At 38.0% G+C, this 17,348-nt stretch overlaps 1 protein-coding gene across 10 annotated transcripts in view; it reads right to left on the bottom strand.

The window, feature by feature from the left end:
- Positions 1–17,348, bottom strand: part of MLLT10 (MLLT10 histone lysine methyltransferase DOT1L cofactor) — a 222,898-nt gene that overhangs the window by 13,043 nt on the left and 192,507 nt on the right. For 8 of the 10 annotated variants that reach the window (XM_073334203.1, XM_073334208.1, XM_073334206.1 and 5 more), the window contains 3 exons: positions 11,388–11,505; positions 10,001–10,094; positions 792–946 (listed from right to left, as the gene is read on the bottom strand). In XM_073334203.1, coding sequence (XP_073190304.1) covers positions 792–946; positions 10,001–10,094; positions 11,388–11,505 — 367 coding nt within the window. The remainder of the gene's footprint in view (positions 1–791; positions 947–10,000; positions 10,095–11,387; positions 11,506–17,348) is intronic. The other 2 variants (XM_073334205.1, XM_073334213.1) reach the window with 1 other exon arrangement.

The following is a 17,348-nucleotide window of genomic DNA, read 5'->3' as shown; positions in this document are numbered from 1 at the left end:
TACTGGTGTAGGCACATCTGGTCATTTCCCAAGGATTTAGCTTTTTATCCCTCCTCTTCAAGAACATACAAAGGAACCCTCAGAGCGCCCAAATGAGATGCAATAAGACTTAGCTAAACCTGTCCTCCAGCTATCATGTTTAAAGGATTATCCCCGCATGAATTTCCTCACAATTAGCATTTTTGTCAGGGTACCATTCATAAAAGTACCAACTAGATGGCACTTTACTCACTACCAACAATCAGAATAGCATGTTCAATAGTATATACACACAAAAAGTAACAAAATAATGATTTTTATATCTTGTATACAACTATTGAATCAATTTTTATTTATATTGATTTCTCATTGATTATGAATAAATCCAAACCAATATTATTTCCTCAGTTAAGCTTTATCTGTATTCACTTTTCAGTTATTTCATTTGGTAAACACAACTCTTGAAAAATAAATAACCCAGTACAAGAATCGAATAAGAGAGCATAAACAAAATATAAAAGCACTGTAGAACACCTGCACAACACTTGTGAAAAACAGGTAGTTTGTACTAAAAATACCAGAAATAAAGTTCTAAAGAAACATTTCAGAATATCAGCATCACACAAAATAAAGCACAATTGAGGAACCAAGCCTTAAAAATAATCAGTACAAAACAGAAGTTATAAACTATGCAGCATAAAATGGTGAACAGGTTGTTTAAAAAGACTTAGGCATTCACTGGGTGATAATTATTTATAACACTGCCCAACAAACAAAAAAAGCCAGTAACAACAGAAAACGTGAATACTTACTGTCACTAGGGGTGCCCTGTTCTAGCAAAAATTGCTGGCCTTCACTCCACTGCCTCTCCAAAAGCTGTTCAATGCTGGCAGCTACCGGGGGCAAATTTTCCACACTGCTGTTCACTGACTGATCATAGCGAATCTGTAAGCTGCTTACAGGAGATCTGTTGAAAACATAGTAATTTACACATTTAAAGGAAGGAGGGAAATGTATTTAGCAAAGGGCCCATAAAGTTTCTTACCTTGTGCTAGCCCCTAGCACCTACATAATCCAGAGCTTCCAACACTAAGCTTCTCAAAGCCACTAGGAACTCTGAGCTCTCATCACCCAGGTTTTAACGGAAAACAGCAGTTTGGGAATTTGTGCACAGAAAACAGATACATTAGTTTAGCTCCACTAGCAGTTTATGTCTAACAGACAGCTATTATTGATTTCAGAGCACATATTGCTAGAGCAGGAAATAGGTGCTCAGTATAGTAATAAATTATAAATCAAATATCTAAACATCTAGACAATGGTGAAATACAAAATATGAAACCTGATTAAAATCATTACTATTATTATATTCTCCCATAGTACATAGGTCACATGTAATTTTGATGTGAGTTGTGCCAAAAAGCCCCATAAAGAGAAATTTTTGAATAGAGAGTGACTGAGTAGAAAAAACGGTTACTAACATTTCCATAATTGTTTTTCTTCGAGAAATGTTGCACATGTCCATTCCAATGTAGGTGTATGAGTGCCTCAAGCACAGATGCCAGAATTTTTTCTCCCTAGTGGCATCTGTCAGGTCAGCTCCAGAGTCCTCTGGCGCCACATGCTCATAGTGCCAGTATAAATGGCCCCGGCAACCCCGCTCCCTTTCAGCTTCTTCTTACCAACTGCCTCTGATAAGTGGGGACAGAGCGTGGGTTTTGGAATGGACATGTGCAACACATCTCAAAGTACAACCGTTATGGAAAAATTAGTAACCATTTTTTCTTCTTTGGGTGCTTGCACATGTCCATTCCAAGGTAGGTGACTCACAAGCAGTTGTACAGGAGAGGGGTTCAGAGTTCAAGGGCAGGCTGACTGCAAGACTGCTCGGCCAAAGCTGGCGTTGTCTCTAGCCTGCTGGGTAATGGCATAGTACATTGCAAATGGTGGCCTGATGACCAGGTGCTGCCTTGCAGATGTCCTGAATCAGGACTTACGCTAGCAAAGCGGCGGAGGAGGCTTGAGACCTTGTGGAGTGAGCCATCAGATTAGCTAGGAGCAAGATGCCCATGAGTTCATAAAATGCCTGGATGCAAGACGTAATCCAGGATGAGATTCTCTGTGGAGAGATGGGGAGACCCTTCATTCTTTATGCTATCATTATGAACAGTTGAGCAGATCTGTGGATGCTCTGATCCTTTGTATGTAGAAAGCCTGCCTGACATCCAAAGAGTGAAGGCACTGTTCCTCCCTATTCACATGCGGTTTAGGATAGAATAACGGCAGAAAGACTGCTTGATTGCTTAGGAACTTTGAGAGGAATGATGGATGTGGTTGTAACTGGACTTTGTCCTTGAAGAAGACCATATATGGGGGCTCTGATGTGAGTGCCCAGATCTCTGAGAATCTTCTGGCCACTAGATAGGCGTAACATTGAGCATGTTGTTAGCAGCTTAAATGGGGGCTCTGTAACCTTTGACAGGAGAAGGCTCAGGTCCCAGGGAGGGATGGGATCTCTAATCTATTAGGTGAAACAGAACCTCTTCCATGGCTCCTACCTGAAGGAAGGATTGGACTTCTTGTTCCAACATTCGCTTGTGAGAAGGGTCCCTGAAGAGGGATGGGGAGGGTGGGGTGGGAAAGTGGGGTAGACAACAATTGGATGGTGCAATCCAGTTCTATTGTGCTGAGAACGTAGCAATCTGAAGTAATCCGAGTCCAGGGAGTGGAAGTGGCAGCTGGAGAACAAAGGGGTAACTGGATTGGGGGGAGGGATAGCTCAGTGGTTTGACCATTGGCCTGCTAAACCCAGGGTTGCAAGTTCGATCCTTGAGAGGGCCATTTAAGGATCTGGAGCAAAAATTGGGGATTGGTCCTGCTTTGAGCAGGAGGTTGGACTAGATGACCTCCCAAGGTCCCTTCCAACCCTAATATTCTATGATTCTATGATCCAATGTAGAGGGGACGGCAATGCCGACCTATGAGTGTCTCGTCAAAACGAGCGCTTCAAAGATCCTGAGTGTCTGAGGCCAGACGGCACAGGACCAGCCAAGGAGGATGGATCTGCGCCTGAATCCTCTGCTCTTCCTCCTCTGCTGATCCTGTCTGGGTGGCTGTGAAAAGTAATGGTCAGTCTGCTGGAGCCTGTAGTACTTTCTTGACCCTGCTGATATGCACCAGGGACTGGCTCTTCTCTTGATGCTTAATGATGCTGCTTCTTAGGCACTGAGGAAGATCATCGGTGCCACAAATCCCGAGCTGTGGGAGGAGTGCGCCACACCAAGGCTGAGGTGCTCGGTGCCGAGTCCAAGTGCGGCTCCAAGGCAGGTCTTAAGGTTGCCTCCATATAGAGGACCTTTAGTCTTGCCACTTAGTCCTTTTTGTTTCAGGATTTGAGGTCCCTACAAATTTGGCAGCAGTATTTCTTATGGGATTTCCCAAGGCACTTAAGACAGCTTGAGTGCAGGTCACTCAAAGGCACAGACTTACCACTGGAGGCCCAGGGCTTGACACCCAGCCACTGAGGCATGCCCCGACACCAGGGAAGAACATGATCCCACTAGCTAAGCATGGAGGCATCCAGAACTAAGTACTAAAAACTACTAAAATGACTAAACTAATTCCTGTCAAGCTGTAATACTATTTACACTAAGAACTGCAGAAAAATCACTAGGAGAAGGAATGCCTGAGCAAAGTGGTCCCAACGGATACCACTGATGGAAAAAAATTCTGGCAACTGTACTCCGGGTGTGCACACCCCTACGGTGGCATGGACATGTGCAAGCACCTGAAGTAGTAATATTACTTTATAAAAAAATCCCAAAAACTTTAGCTTTGCACTCAAAAGTCAAAAAATAACAAAGTTAAAGTTTCAGAGGGGTAGCTGTGTTACTCTGTATCCACAAAAACGTGCCACCAGAATCTTTGGAGTCTTTAAGGTGCCAAGTTAAAGTTGCCTATCCAACCTTAACTCTGCCACCTTTGTGCATATGCATTCATATACTGCTCCAGCTGCCCTTGGATCAACGCCATGGGCTGCCCACCTGCTGCTGCTGCTATGGCTGCTCCCGCGACCACTGCTCATGTGGTCTCCGGGGCCAGCCACACTGGTCACTGCTCAGGTAATCCCCAGGATCAGCTACCCAGTGCTGCCTGAGCAGTGGCCGGTGTGGCTGGCCTCATGGGCCGCTCCAGTAGCGACCAGTCCAGCAGGCTGTAGAACCACTGCAGAAATCACAGAGGTCACAGAAAATCACGTAATCCATGACTTACCCGACCTCCGTGACCAACATAATCATAATTGACTCACTGTTTCCTTGTTCTCTCCCTGTCTGTCTATATCTACCTGTTGTCTTTTGGTCTACACTCTTTTTCAGTGACAAATTTGTTGTTATATATTTGTACAGAGTCTATAATAGCGGGACTGTGATCCTTGATTGAGAGTTGCTGTCACACCACAAATAAGTAATACCTGAGCGCCTGATCCAGAACCCATTGGAGGCAACGGAAAGATGCCCGTTAACTTCAGTTGGCTTTGGATCTGGCTCTGAATGAGACAGAGGGCCACATAGGGAAAAATGGGGATAAGAAGAACTATTGAGCAGCTGTTCTGTTCATTGAGTACGGTCCACCTTGTAGACTGTGGGTGAAGCCTCAAAAAGGGATTAAGGGGTCCATAGACCTTGTACTGGCTGTCTTCAGAGTGGTGAAATTCATTCTGAATGAAATGGGTCCAGTGGAAAGATTAGGATATGATTATGTATTAAGACAGTATATGAATGCATATGCACAAAGGTGGCAGAGTTAAGGTTGGATAGGCAACTTTAACCTGGCACCTTAAAGACTCCGAAGATTCTGGTGGCACATTTTTGTGGATACAGAGTAACACAGCTACCTCTCTGAAACTTTAACTTTGTTATTTTTTGCCTTTTGAGTGCAAAGCTAATGTTTTTAGGATTTTTTTATAAAGTAATATTACTATTTCAGGTCCTTGCACATGTCCATGCCACCGTAGGGGTGTGCACACCCGGAGTACAGTTGCCAGAATTTTTTTTTCCATCAGTGGTATCCGTTGGGACCACTTTGCTCAGGCATTCCTTCTCCTAGTGATTTTTCTGCAGTTCTTAGTGTAAATAGTATTACAGCTTGACAGGAATTAGTTTAGTCATTTTAGTAGTTCTTAGTACTTAGTTCTGGATGCCTCCATGCTTAGCAAGTGGGGTCATGTGCTTCCCTGGTGCCGGGGCATGCCTCAGGTGTCAAGACCTGGGCCTTGTCAGCCCCTGGCAGGTGGTGCTGCTGGCCCCCCAGCAAAGATTTAGTCAGGGGTATTTATAGTACAAGTCATAGACAGGTCATGGACTGTGAATTTTTGTTTACTGCCTGTGACCTGTCCATGACTAACTACAAATACCCGTGACTAAATTGTAGCCTTAATTATAATTAATGTAATAAAGCAGTGGTCACAGCACAGTAGATGCCTAACAACTATCAAATGCTTTAGTAGGTATTACAGCACAGGTGATTTTGATTTAGAGAAAGAAAATACAGTAACTTTGCAGATTTTTATGGGTTATTCCTCCTACACATAAAGGACGATATGAGAGAAAGCGCAAAGGAGCTTACTGAAAAATTTGACAAATGGATAAAGATTGGCATCACTAGCAAAGCAGAGGCAGAGATTGACGGTTCAACAGCATATAAGTGATATGCAGGTCAAAGATAGGTGAAGAATGGACTTAAATGTCACCACAAAGTACTTGTCTTTATGTGGTTGAAGTGATGAATAAGGAAGAGAACTCTTGCAGAATCATTTTGAACTGATTTACACTTCATTCAAATCTGCATTATAATTAGAAACTTCTATTCTTTCTGTATAGGCTTTTCTAACGCAGTCAACATTATAACAACAGATTGTCTTATGAGGATTACTTAATCCTCACAACACCCCTGCGAGGTCAGGAAGTATACTCTCTGTATTTTACAGTTGTAGAACTAAAGCAAAAAGATTAAACAACTTGCCCAAGGGTTACACAGGAAGTCTGTAGCAAAGTCAAGAACAGAATCTAAATAGTCTGTATTCCAGTCCACTGCCTTAGCTATGAAGTGATCTTTTCCAGTGCCCCCTTGTTTTATTCACTACAAGGGAACAAGTCACTTACAATACATTAGTATTTGACCCCATAATAAAGGATTATATGTACAAGAGGGGAGAGTTACAGTTGGGCAGACAAGTTACTCTCATTTCCTGATATCCGAGTGCTTCACTTTCAATCTCAACATTCTTGTGAAGTGACTTTTGTGTAGAATTTTCTAATTAAAATTAAAAAACCCAAGAAATTCCACCATGTTCAACTATTTGCTAGACAGAATTAGAATGCTCTGTATAGTGTGTTATATATGCAGTCAATGAAACAGAAGCCCTTGCCTCATTTCAGGCATACATTTTTGTACCATGTTTCCTTCAATATTTACCTCCTACGTATTGCAGAGTCAGCATGTAACTGTGTAAATTCTTGGCCTCACTATTGTATTAACATATTGATTTGCATTTATATAGGGATGTACATACATATTTAAAAACAGGTACGATACACTGTATGTTATTTTGAATGTTTTGGGGTATATTAGTTAAATAATATTTGAGGCATGCTTGGCAAAAGTAGCGCTTCCCATTCAAAACTGAAATCATTTATATACACACACACTATACACGCCAACATTTATATTATACATGAAGTATGGGTGTATGTGTGTGTGTGAGATTAGATATCTAATACAATTATTGTAGAGCAATATAAAACTATTATTAGCATCAGCTGGAATGGCTGCACAATTCACAAGTGAGTTATGTAGGTCATACCAAATGAGTGCCAATAAAATCTTCAAACCACTCCACTTTAGTAAACCATATATATATATATATATATATATATATATATATATATATATATATATATATATATATATATAAAAAATAAAGAATATTTTTGAGTTTTAAGTCTATTTTTGTACCCCACCTCCTGTAAGTAGGTGGTCTAGTTACAATAAGCCCAACTGTACAGGGTTCAGAAAGAAAAAAAATAAAACTAATAAATGTAAAAAAACCAACCCAAAACAACCCTGTAAAAGTGTCTTAAAATAGCTTGTCTAATATATAAAAATCCTACAACTTTAAATTCTGATGTTCCAAGACTTTCAGGCCTAACTATTGTCTGTCCTACATATAAGATTATTTTATTTTTTTTTGGGGGGTGGAGGGGGGCGAAGAGAATCTCCATATTTCAAAGAATGAAGCAAACATTTCTGTGTCTTTTCTTTTTTTAATGGCAAATGTATGAAGTTGCTCAGATTTGAACATTACAAGAGAGATGCAGAGATGGATTAGTGGGCAGAGGTTATATTAGGCAGTCAAAGGTGCAAGGTATGTGTGACACTGTCTGGAATTTATATTATATTTATAATTTACATTTATAATATTGATACCAGTATTACAAAGAATCTTACATGATATGCCATGTAACGTATCAGTGGAAAAATTATGTTTGGCTAAATATGATAATCATGTTTATATGTATGTATCATCTTTGTACTTTATAAATATATGTTTGTATTTCAAACTTGTGCTATGTGTCTGGGTAATACCCCCAGACAGATTGGGATCAGCACTATCCAACCTGCTTGATGGCTTATCAAAGGCAATCAGCTATACAATGAACCCATTGAGAGAAGCCAGGGACTTCACCTATGAATCAGCAGGACATGTAGGGGACATGCTGGGTGGACAGGGGACTCCCATGTACTGTAAGTTTGTGTTTGGGACAAACAAAATACATGTCACATGGCAACAGACATAAAAAGCCACCTGCATTTTGTCTTCAATCCTGCTTCTTACCTCTGGAGCAACTTCTCTACAAACTGAAGCACTGAACAAAGGACTGACAGACCCATCCAAGCTTTGGGGATGTTCTAGAAGGCCTCTACAAGCCAGCAAACCCACCAATGCTGCTAAGAACCTGACGTATGGACTCTGAAGTTAGTAACTCATTGCTCTGACCATTTACCAACTCTTTTCTTTTCTTTTTTCTAATAAACCTTTGGTTTTAGATACCAAGCTGGCAGCGTGGTATTTTAGGTAAGACCCAAACTAGTATTGATCTGATAATGTGGCTGGCCCTTTTGGGATCAGAAGAACATTTTGTATAGTGAGCAGAGTTTTTAAATAACTTCTCGTTTTACTGGACCTACATGCTAATTGGGAGCCAGAAAACTGGCATGAAATGGGGGGGGGGGCCTGTGTGATTTCTTTTTTCAGCTTCTTGATAACCAGTATGGGGGATCAGGAGCACAGTTTGTGACTGGCTGGTGAATCTAACTTCAGTGTTAACCTCCAGTTTTGGGAAAATCTGCTCTCCTTTTTGCAACCTGCCCTGATTTTGGCATTTCAGTCTGGGCTATTCTAGGCCCCACAGGTCACAGTATAGTCTTTTTTTATATTGTAGATAGGGCTGGTGGCACTGTCCATCATTAATGCTGCCTGACGCTTCCTATTGTAAGACCCAGTTTTCAAGCGCTTATAACTTTGCCAAACTTTGATTTCAGGGTGTCTGCCTCAGGCTGATTTTTTTTTTAATAAAATTTCAGCCAAAATGATTCAGCCATTTACAAGAACGAGGCTAGAGAAAAATACATTGTTTTGCCCATGTTTAAAAATTCTAGTGATCTTTTCCTTGAACAGCTCTAGTGTCCCCATGTCCACCAATATATAACATATACATTAAATTATAACCTAATATAGCTTTGTTAATTATGGACTTCTACAACAATCTCAGACTGTAATGAAATACAGTGTTACAATACTATAAAACAGTAACTGAAATTCTTTGGAGGCCTATTGTCAGAGTTACTGGATGTCCAGCTGAGACAGGAGCAGAGGCAGGCTGGAGACGAGGCAGGCTAGCATGGAAACAGGTACGGCTAAGCAGGAGCAAGAGCAAGGGCAGCCTGTTGAAATTATTGGCAATTGAAGTGTTCCTGGCCAGAGTAGTGTTGTAGAGAAGACTGGAAAGACTGCTTCCCTTAGGAGCCTATGTATGTGCCCAGGGATCACCTCTTGGGTCCTCTTGGGATAGGCTGAACCCGCTTGAGTGGTGTGAGGACTATCACAAGACCTGCAGGTGATTACCCCTGTTGACTTATCATATACTCTGGGCTCAGAGATGATACATCAGGCTTAAGCAGAGGTACCTGAGGCTCAGGCAGGCCCAGAGCTATCCTATCGAGCAATCTAATCCTATCGAGCAATCCTATCGAGCAATCCTGATGCCAATGCCCAAGCAAGGCATACAACCGCATCCTTAAAATACCCTACTTCAAATAGGCCACATATGCAAAATAATCATTCTTTAAAAGTAACCATTATCACAAATAGCACTCCTATTTCACTTAAAAAACCCCAGACTATTTGACTGTTTTTCCTTAAAATTATAATTTAAAAATCAATGGCAACAATTACTAATATGTTATAGTGAAAGAATTCTATACAGAAGATTCTATTGTCAAATTTCAATAGTGGAGATCAAGTGCACTGTCTCTAGAGCAAGAAAATACAAAATTCGGATATAGTAATGTTGCCTAAGTTTTACCTCCAGTACTGTAATCTGCTGCTAGATGGGTATTTTTGGACATTTTAAAAAAAAGCATTATAGTAACAAAAATAGGTATAGAGTGGAACTAATACCACATGTGGACAGAAAATTATAAGCAGGTCCCTTTAAAGAGATTTCCATTATCTCAGTAACCTTAGGTAAAGAGATAATTTATCTTGCAAAACTAATCACATGAGTTTTAGTTAATATCAGCGTAAATTTGGCATCATTTTTCTAACTTCCTGGACATGTACATTGTCTGCATAATTCTTTAGAATCTTAACAAACATATGCACTATCGATAAAAGATAAATAAGTTTCCAAATCTTAAAATGTTTCCTTTGCCTGTACTCTCTAACGTAAATAACGCTTACCGTGGTGAGAGACTTCCTCTGGGTGAACCTCCCCTGCCAACAAGGCTGTGAGTATTATCTCCAAGATCTTGCTCTGTAATGTAATATTTCACAGCTGATAAAAAGTTACTCTTATTAGATAAGAGTTTTAAAGCTGCTGTATTTTTAAAATATATTAAACCTTAACCACTACCTGCAGTTACTACTAATGTGTAGATAGTTGAAGATTGCTGAACTGTAGCATGTAAGGCGTTGTCCTTACACATTTCTGTGGGTGTACCAGGCCATGGATTATGTTCAGTTCTTTCATTCCTTTCTGTTTTACAGCACAGAAGCATGGTTTGCATTTGCAGTGCCCTCCCCTCAGCCACTTTTAATTTCTACGGTGAAAGTAATGAATCACAGCTGTGGACAGCTAATCTGTATGCTTATCACAGCAAATCCTGATGCTTTCTTTTTTTTAAACACTTTTCATCCCAAGACAACTCATAAAATATATAATGCCTAAAACCTACCATCGTCTAACAATTACATATTGGTTTAAAGATTTACTGAACATTTTATTGAAGTGCTTACTTTATAAATTGCTACTGTTTATAAGCAAGAGCACAGAAAAGACTTTTGCTAAAATGTATTAAAACAAACAAACAAAAACCCTCATTAAATAAATATAAAGAAATGTTTTGCTTGGAAGGACTCAAAAAGGTTATTTTCCCTATGGCCTCTCAGTAAAATAACCCTATCTGCCCCCTTCAAGGTTTCCCTCCCCCTTTTCTGAGTCAAATGACCTCTGACCTCTTAGAGGGCAAAGACATGACTGATCCATTCTTGGTAAACTGCTAAACTCATTCCCTTCCCCCAAACAGGCATGACTACTATGACATGTCAACAAATCCTTAAGGATGGAATGAAACAAAGCAAATCCAGCAGCTCATTAAAACTGGTCTCTTCTGCGATGTTACAAAATGTCAATTGGTAAATATTCACAGGATTATTAAACACTGTAGAAGTTCTCTAACAGGATCTTTCTGCCACACAAAGTTGTGTGCAATGCAATTTCATGAATTATGCAAATAAAGGTTTAAACTATTCAAGACAAAACCCAGTGCTGTTACTTTCTTTGCAAAGAACTAAGAGAACTGACCACATCAATCACACAAAAGTCACAGGAGACATTGTTGCATTCCTGCCTGCTGATGGCTCTGCTTAAACATTTACATTTCAGACAGTAAAAAATGCATAGCTATTTTGCAGTACAACAAAGAATTTACTTCCAACATGAAAGAACCATATACAGTCATTTAGGAGCCAAATTCCCAACCAAGAGATCACGAATAAAATTAGCGGTCATATTTTAAATAGTTAAAATCAGGAAAGCAGATGCTTTGAACAGTTCTAGCAAGCTTACCTGCTTGACTGTTTTCAGACTGAGCTATAAGTGCTGCCATTGCTGAATTAGGGTTCAGCCTATTACCATACATGTGGGATGGAGGCAAACTGAGGGAAGATCCAGGTAGGGTGTTTGCCTGTAAGACAACAATTAAAACTACAATTTTAAAAAAGTCTGGAAGAAAAATTCTTAATTTATTTTAAGGACACTTCCTCATGAATCAAAATTAATTACTAGTATGTAAAATACTTAAAAGTTAATGAATATTTAAAAAGTAATTAATGATTTTCAATCAAGATTTGGGAATAAGGAAATATAATTGCAATACTTTCTGAATGTACTAAAGTGTAAATTGCTATTTTCTCTGGTATATACATTAAGCAAAAAGCTTCTATAAAAATTAAAAATGTTATTGTATGAATTGTTAGAAATGTTTGATTTGCAACTTTTAAATGATTGGCATACAACAAGTAGGATGTGTAGACTTGCTTACAATTCTTAAGTATTCAGCCAATGCCAGGACTTAGTGGCATGGTGACCATGCAGTTATCCTACTAATTATTTAATCTTATTAAACCATTTACAAAATAAGGGCAGGTAGACAACAGATGTCTCACAAATGCTTGGGCTCCTTACATCACAAGACGGCTGTGGAGGTCAAAAGGTCCACCTTCCAGCTCTATAGTTTAACTACACAGAGCCATATTTCCTTTGCTCTACTCTGTCATTAGTAAAACCTGCACACTATTTTGTTACTTCCTATTTTGATAGGCTAGGAAGCCTGGTGTTTTTTTGTTTTGTTTTGTTTTTATTTTAAAGAAAGCAAACAGCCATTACAAGTATGTTTTCTATACAATACGGGGCTCAACGAATCACAGTTTTGCCCTGACCCCATATAAGGAACTGTATTTTTGGCAGCTGGCCAGCTCTACTTACTGAAGAGCTCGTCAAAAGTTTGTATTCATTCATGTTGCTAACCACAATTCTGAAGGTCTTTGCTGGGACTTGTGCCAAACAAGCGAAAATGAACCCTTAAACAGATGAAGCTAAGGAGGCTGGCCAAAAACTTGCATAATCCAATGCAATAAAAATACCTTCCTCCCTTGGCTGTTTATACTTTCTCCCTTTCGAAGAACAGATCTGCCTTAATACTGAATTTTGGAAGCACGCTATCGCACACAAAAACAATGCTGCTGGTGCTAATAGAAGATATTTACATTAGCCTGAAAGAACACACCTTTTTAAGAATAAAAAATAGATTTTAGGTCTATGCTCTTGTGTTTACAGAAAAACAGATGCACAACCTGTGAGATTACATGAACAATAATCTTAGCATGAACCTGAATAAGAACATGCAAATACGCTTTTCAGAAGAAATGAAATGCTTATTTTTTTGAGATGTAAAAAATAAGGTGAACAGCAGGGAAGCCAAGTTGCAGGACATTTTGACATGTATAACTGCACACAAGAGACACGTACTGGTTATTACAAGAAAAATATTACACAGTGTAAACTATGTCTCTGGAAAGGATCATACACTGCCATTAAGGTTTGGCTTTTAGCCAACATATTAAACTTGATGAATGGACTTTTACAAATTCACACAACTGTTTTCAATGATGTTGTATTTACTATATACTGGTGAGAAATCTTGGCCAGTACTTGTATTCAAGTTTTTCTATTGTTGAGTATAATGTTAGAATAAACAAATATAAAATGTAGGAACAAGAAATTCTGTAAGACAATTGTCATTTTAATAGATTTTTATAGGAACATAAATCACAAACGCTCACAGGTTCACCAAGTATGGAGAATCTGGCCCTTATTTCAAGGTTTGTAGAATATTTCCATTAGAATAAATCTGCAAAAGTTAAAAGCTGTTTAAAATACTCTCAAGTCTTTTCACTTACCTGGTTATGTGAATATGTCCCTGAAATGTAGTACATTAATTTCCACTAAGTTCAGTGACACTTACTGATGGAAGCAGGCAGCACTGAACCATTCCAGCTGTTTTCCTCAATAAACACCTATAGCATGACTCCAAATCGACTAGCATTATTTGTTAGTAACTTTTTGTTTTTCCTCTTATGCAAATAATAGGAATTACAAATTTCTGGTAAACACTTTCTCTGAAGAAAACGTTAATAAACAGAAAATTAATCAAAGGCATTATCTGCTCCTATATTTAAAAAAGACAAGACCAACAAGGTAAAACACTGTATATTCCAAATTTAAGTTTAATTGAGGCAGTTGTAAATTACATTAGTGTATTTCTACCCTTTAACAGATGTGAATTATGTTTTATTAGTTTTTAATTTTTGGAAGTTCAAAGTGCTAGCATTTCAGGAGAATGAGATTTTTAAAAAAATCAAGTCCAAAAGGTACACTACTCACTTCTGCTGCAGAGATTGGATTCCCGCCCCCATTATTCTCATTCTATTTAATTCACAGCAAGGTTAATAAAACTAAAGTAAAGTAGTATGTTTAAGATCACAAATAAATGTATAATTGTGGCACAATTTCCATAATCGGCAAAAACAGAACATGTTTAGTAGACTGAAATTAACAAAAAAATTCATAAGCAGAGCTGGATGAAATTTGTTAGAATGATCTACATATCTTGAAAGGAACAGCAAGTCTCTGCTGAGAAGCTATCAAAGCGCAAAACAACACACATCAAAGAAATTAAATGTTTGCTGTGTGGGTTGACATACCAGATCGAAAAGCTTGGCATGATTTGAACAATATTTAAGAGTCTGAGGTTTTTCACAAGTGGTGGTTCGCTACCTACATTTAAATCTTTGCTTACACTTTAACTAAAAACATTTTAAGACTTCCTGTGACGTAAGCTAGAACTACAGAATTCCTAGTTTCAGAGTAGCAGCCGTGTTAGTCTGTATTCGCAAAAAGAAAAGGAGGACTTGGGGCACCTTTAGAGACAAACAAATTTATCTGAGCATAAGCTTTCGTGAGCTACAGCTCAGCTCACGAAAGCTTATGCTCAGATAAATTTGTTTGTCTCTAAAGGTGCCCCAAGTCCTCCTTTTCTTTTTGAGAATTCCTAGTGACATCACACATCTTATGCAACTCCTCAGGAAAAACTCACTTTAATAGAACTGCTCAAATAGCTGGCAGTAAAACTTAGAACTATATTCTTTTTATGAGGAAGGAAAATGTCAGGAATATGGATTTGAAAAGTATTACTATGTATATGACTTCATCTGACAGGAAAGTAAAGAAGGTATTAGAGAACTGCATTATTTAAAGGTGAAATAGGAGCTTCACATTTCACTCAGTTGAAACAGGCTATAGCCAGCATTTATTAAAAATGCGCAATCATCCTGTCAATACACATTAAGGTCACAGGATTGAAACAACCTCTAAAATGCATCACTTTTAAAGCTGTAGCATTCTTTATTTCAGCTGATTCTCTTTAACAGCCAACTTGCAACACATGTACTTGTACAAAATTCAAATAAAAAATATTTATATTTAACTAAATCTTTGTTTTTAATGCCCAGAAAACAAATCTTACTGAAAATGATTTCAACAGACAGATTTAAGCCTAATTAGAGATAAATGTATAATTTATCAAATTTTGATTTTATTTATGGAAAATTCAATAAAGGAGCAAAGCAACACAAGATGAACATAGATAATACACTATAATTCAAGGAATGGTTGATTATAATAAGAAGAAATGACCATTCTAATTGGCCTCTAATGTATTTCTCCTACAGTAAAAAGGAAAGTCACATATATTTTTAATTAAGTTTGAAAATTATTTGTACACATCAACTAAATTGAGTAAATTACACAAATACCCTGTGAAATATTTTTAAGATGTCAGCAACACTGATGTTTCTTTGGAGTAATGTACAAAAGTATTACTTTACATAAAAATGAACAGAATTTATGAACAATAAAGTTTCTAAAATTAACTAAGTATTAGATTGTAGGACTGGACATTAATTTAATTTTTCAGGAAGAAACAGTTTCTTGCCTAAAAAAAGTTACATGGAGCCAATGAAAGAAAATCAAAGGGAATAGGAGGAGCCCAATAGTTAGCTATATAAAATTTCTATCAGAAAGGTCTTGATAAGCTGAGAACCCATGAGTGTGCACATTCCCCTGTTTCTTTCAAGTTTTATGCCATGAAATATTTTCTGATAACAGGCCCCATTTCTGTCTGAGCTCCACACCAGTAAGGTTTTAATACTCAGCGTGTGATGAGAGATGAAACCAAGTGTGAACAACTTTCAGGTCCCATGAGTAGGCTGACTATTGAAGCTGTCAGGTTCAATTGCATCATTCGACATTATTCAATGCCCCAAACTGCTCCCTAATTGTTAGGGGCTTAACATATTCAAAACCATTGTTTAGGCTAATGCTGAAATGCCTACAGTTGAGTTTCCATAAAGAAGGGGGAGGGATTTAATTGTAGTTAAACCATTACTGAACTCTCCTTCATTCATGATAGGACAACAAGAATGGGCTGAACAACCAATTCCAAGACTGCTTCTTAATCACTTTATATCTAATCAATACACTTCTTCCCTTTTGATTAAAAATATAATCATTGTTAATAGTTTCATACCACAATATTTTGGTGATTCTTTAAAGCAAATGGAAGATAATTTCATTGCCTATTGCAGTCTGGAGATATTTGTCATTAAATGAGGGATGGAATTTTTCTTTAAAATAAAAATGATTTATTCTTACTTAAGTTGCCTGTGTGCCGCAAATATGAACAGCAAAATAGTATAGTATGGTATAATTTGTTATTTTTTCACATTTTTAATGTAAGTCTTGTGACAGAAAATACTCATAACCATGTCATGATGTCCTGTTTTATATGAATTATAGCAAATCATGCTGACCAGACAATACTAATCATGTTTCAGCAAACTTTCTAAAGGAAAAAAACACTACACAAAACCATGTTGTAGGATTTTTAAAACACACAGTAATTAAAAATAAAGTGCATATAAGTTTTGCCTTTTATTTGGAAGACATTGCAAAATTTCTGGTAGAAAAAGAATATTTCCATTTCAAGTACTGTAATCTAGATTTAACACTGGAAAAGAAAGGAATAATATAGGCAACAGTTTATCAAGTGTTACCCAAAACAGGAATCTTGAAACGTGTAGATGTAGGCTGATAGCCCCAAAAGCAAATTTCAACTGGTATCTGCTCTTTTCCTTTTTTTAAAAAGGTATGATAAAACAATGTATATGACCGTTATCCCTGTTGTTTTACAAATTTCAACAATAAATTCGGCATCAAATTACGATTGGCTCTCTGACAGTGTACGGGGACCAGCTATAATTTCACTAGGCAATGAACTCTCTGCTCCATGTTATTAGTGGCCTTCCCCACTTCCAGTTCTGCTAGCTCCTCACATGCTCCACACCATACCATTTAAAGGGTGGTTAAATTGCTGCTGTAGCAGCATGCACTCCCAGGAAAACCCAGAATAAATTTTGGCTGAGTCAGACAAAATTCCTTATGAGATACTTGCTGCAATACATCACTTCTGAAACTCCTCACCACAAGTGAGGGACATATTTTAAAGGCACAATCTACAACTAAACTTTCTGTAGAAAAAATGCTCAGTTCTAGTGTTTTTCTGATAGCCAGAAACACAGCTGGGATTTGAAAACCAAAATTAAAAAAAGGTTCAATGCAGTTAAATGCTTCAACATTTATTTCCTAACGTCACCATATCAACATTCCAGATGCATGCAGTGATGTAGGACATATAATAGAAAGTCTACTAAACTGCTTTTGGACTGAAACTTGTGATTCTGCTGAAAACCTACGGCCAACACTTTGATTTGTCTTCTTTGAATTTTCACATGGTTTTCAAAATAAACCTTAAAACAATGCATCTTATTGCTTCTTCAGTGCAAGAGCCTACAGCACTACTGGTGACTGAAGGTGGGAACAGCATGAACTTCCTGCAGCAAATCCCACTTT

The sequence above is a fragment of the Lepidochelys kempii genome, chromosome 2, assembly GCF_965140265.1.
Source record: "Lepidochelys kempii isolate rLepKem1 chromosome 2, rLepKem1.hap2, whole genome shotgun sequence".
Classification (NCBI taxonomy): Eukaryota; Metazoa; Chordata; order Testudines; family Cheloniidae; genus Lepidochelys; species Lepidochelys kempii.
Note: the sequence above shows the minus strand (reverse complement) of the source record. Positions and strands in the feature narration are given on the sequence as shown.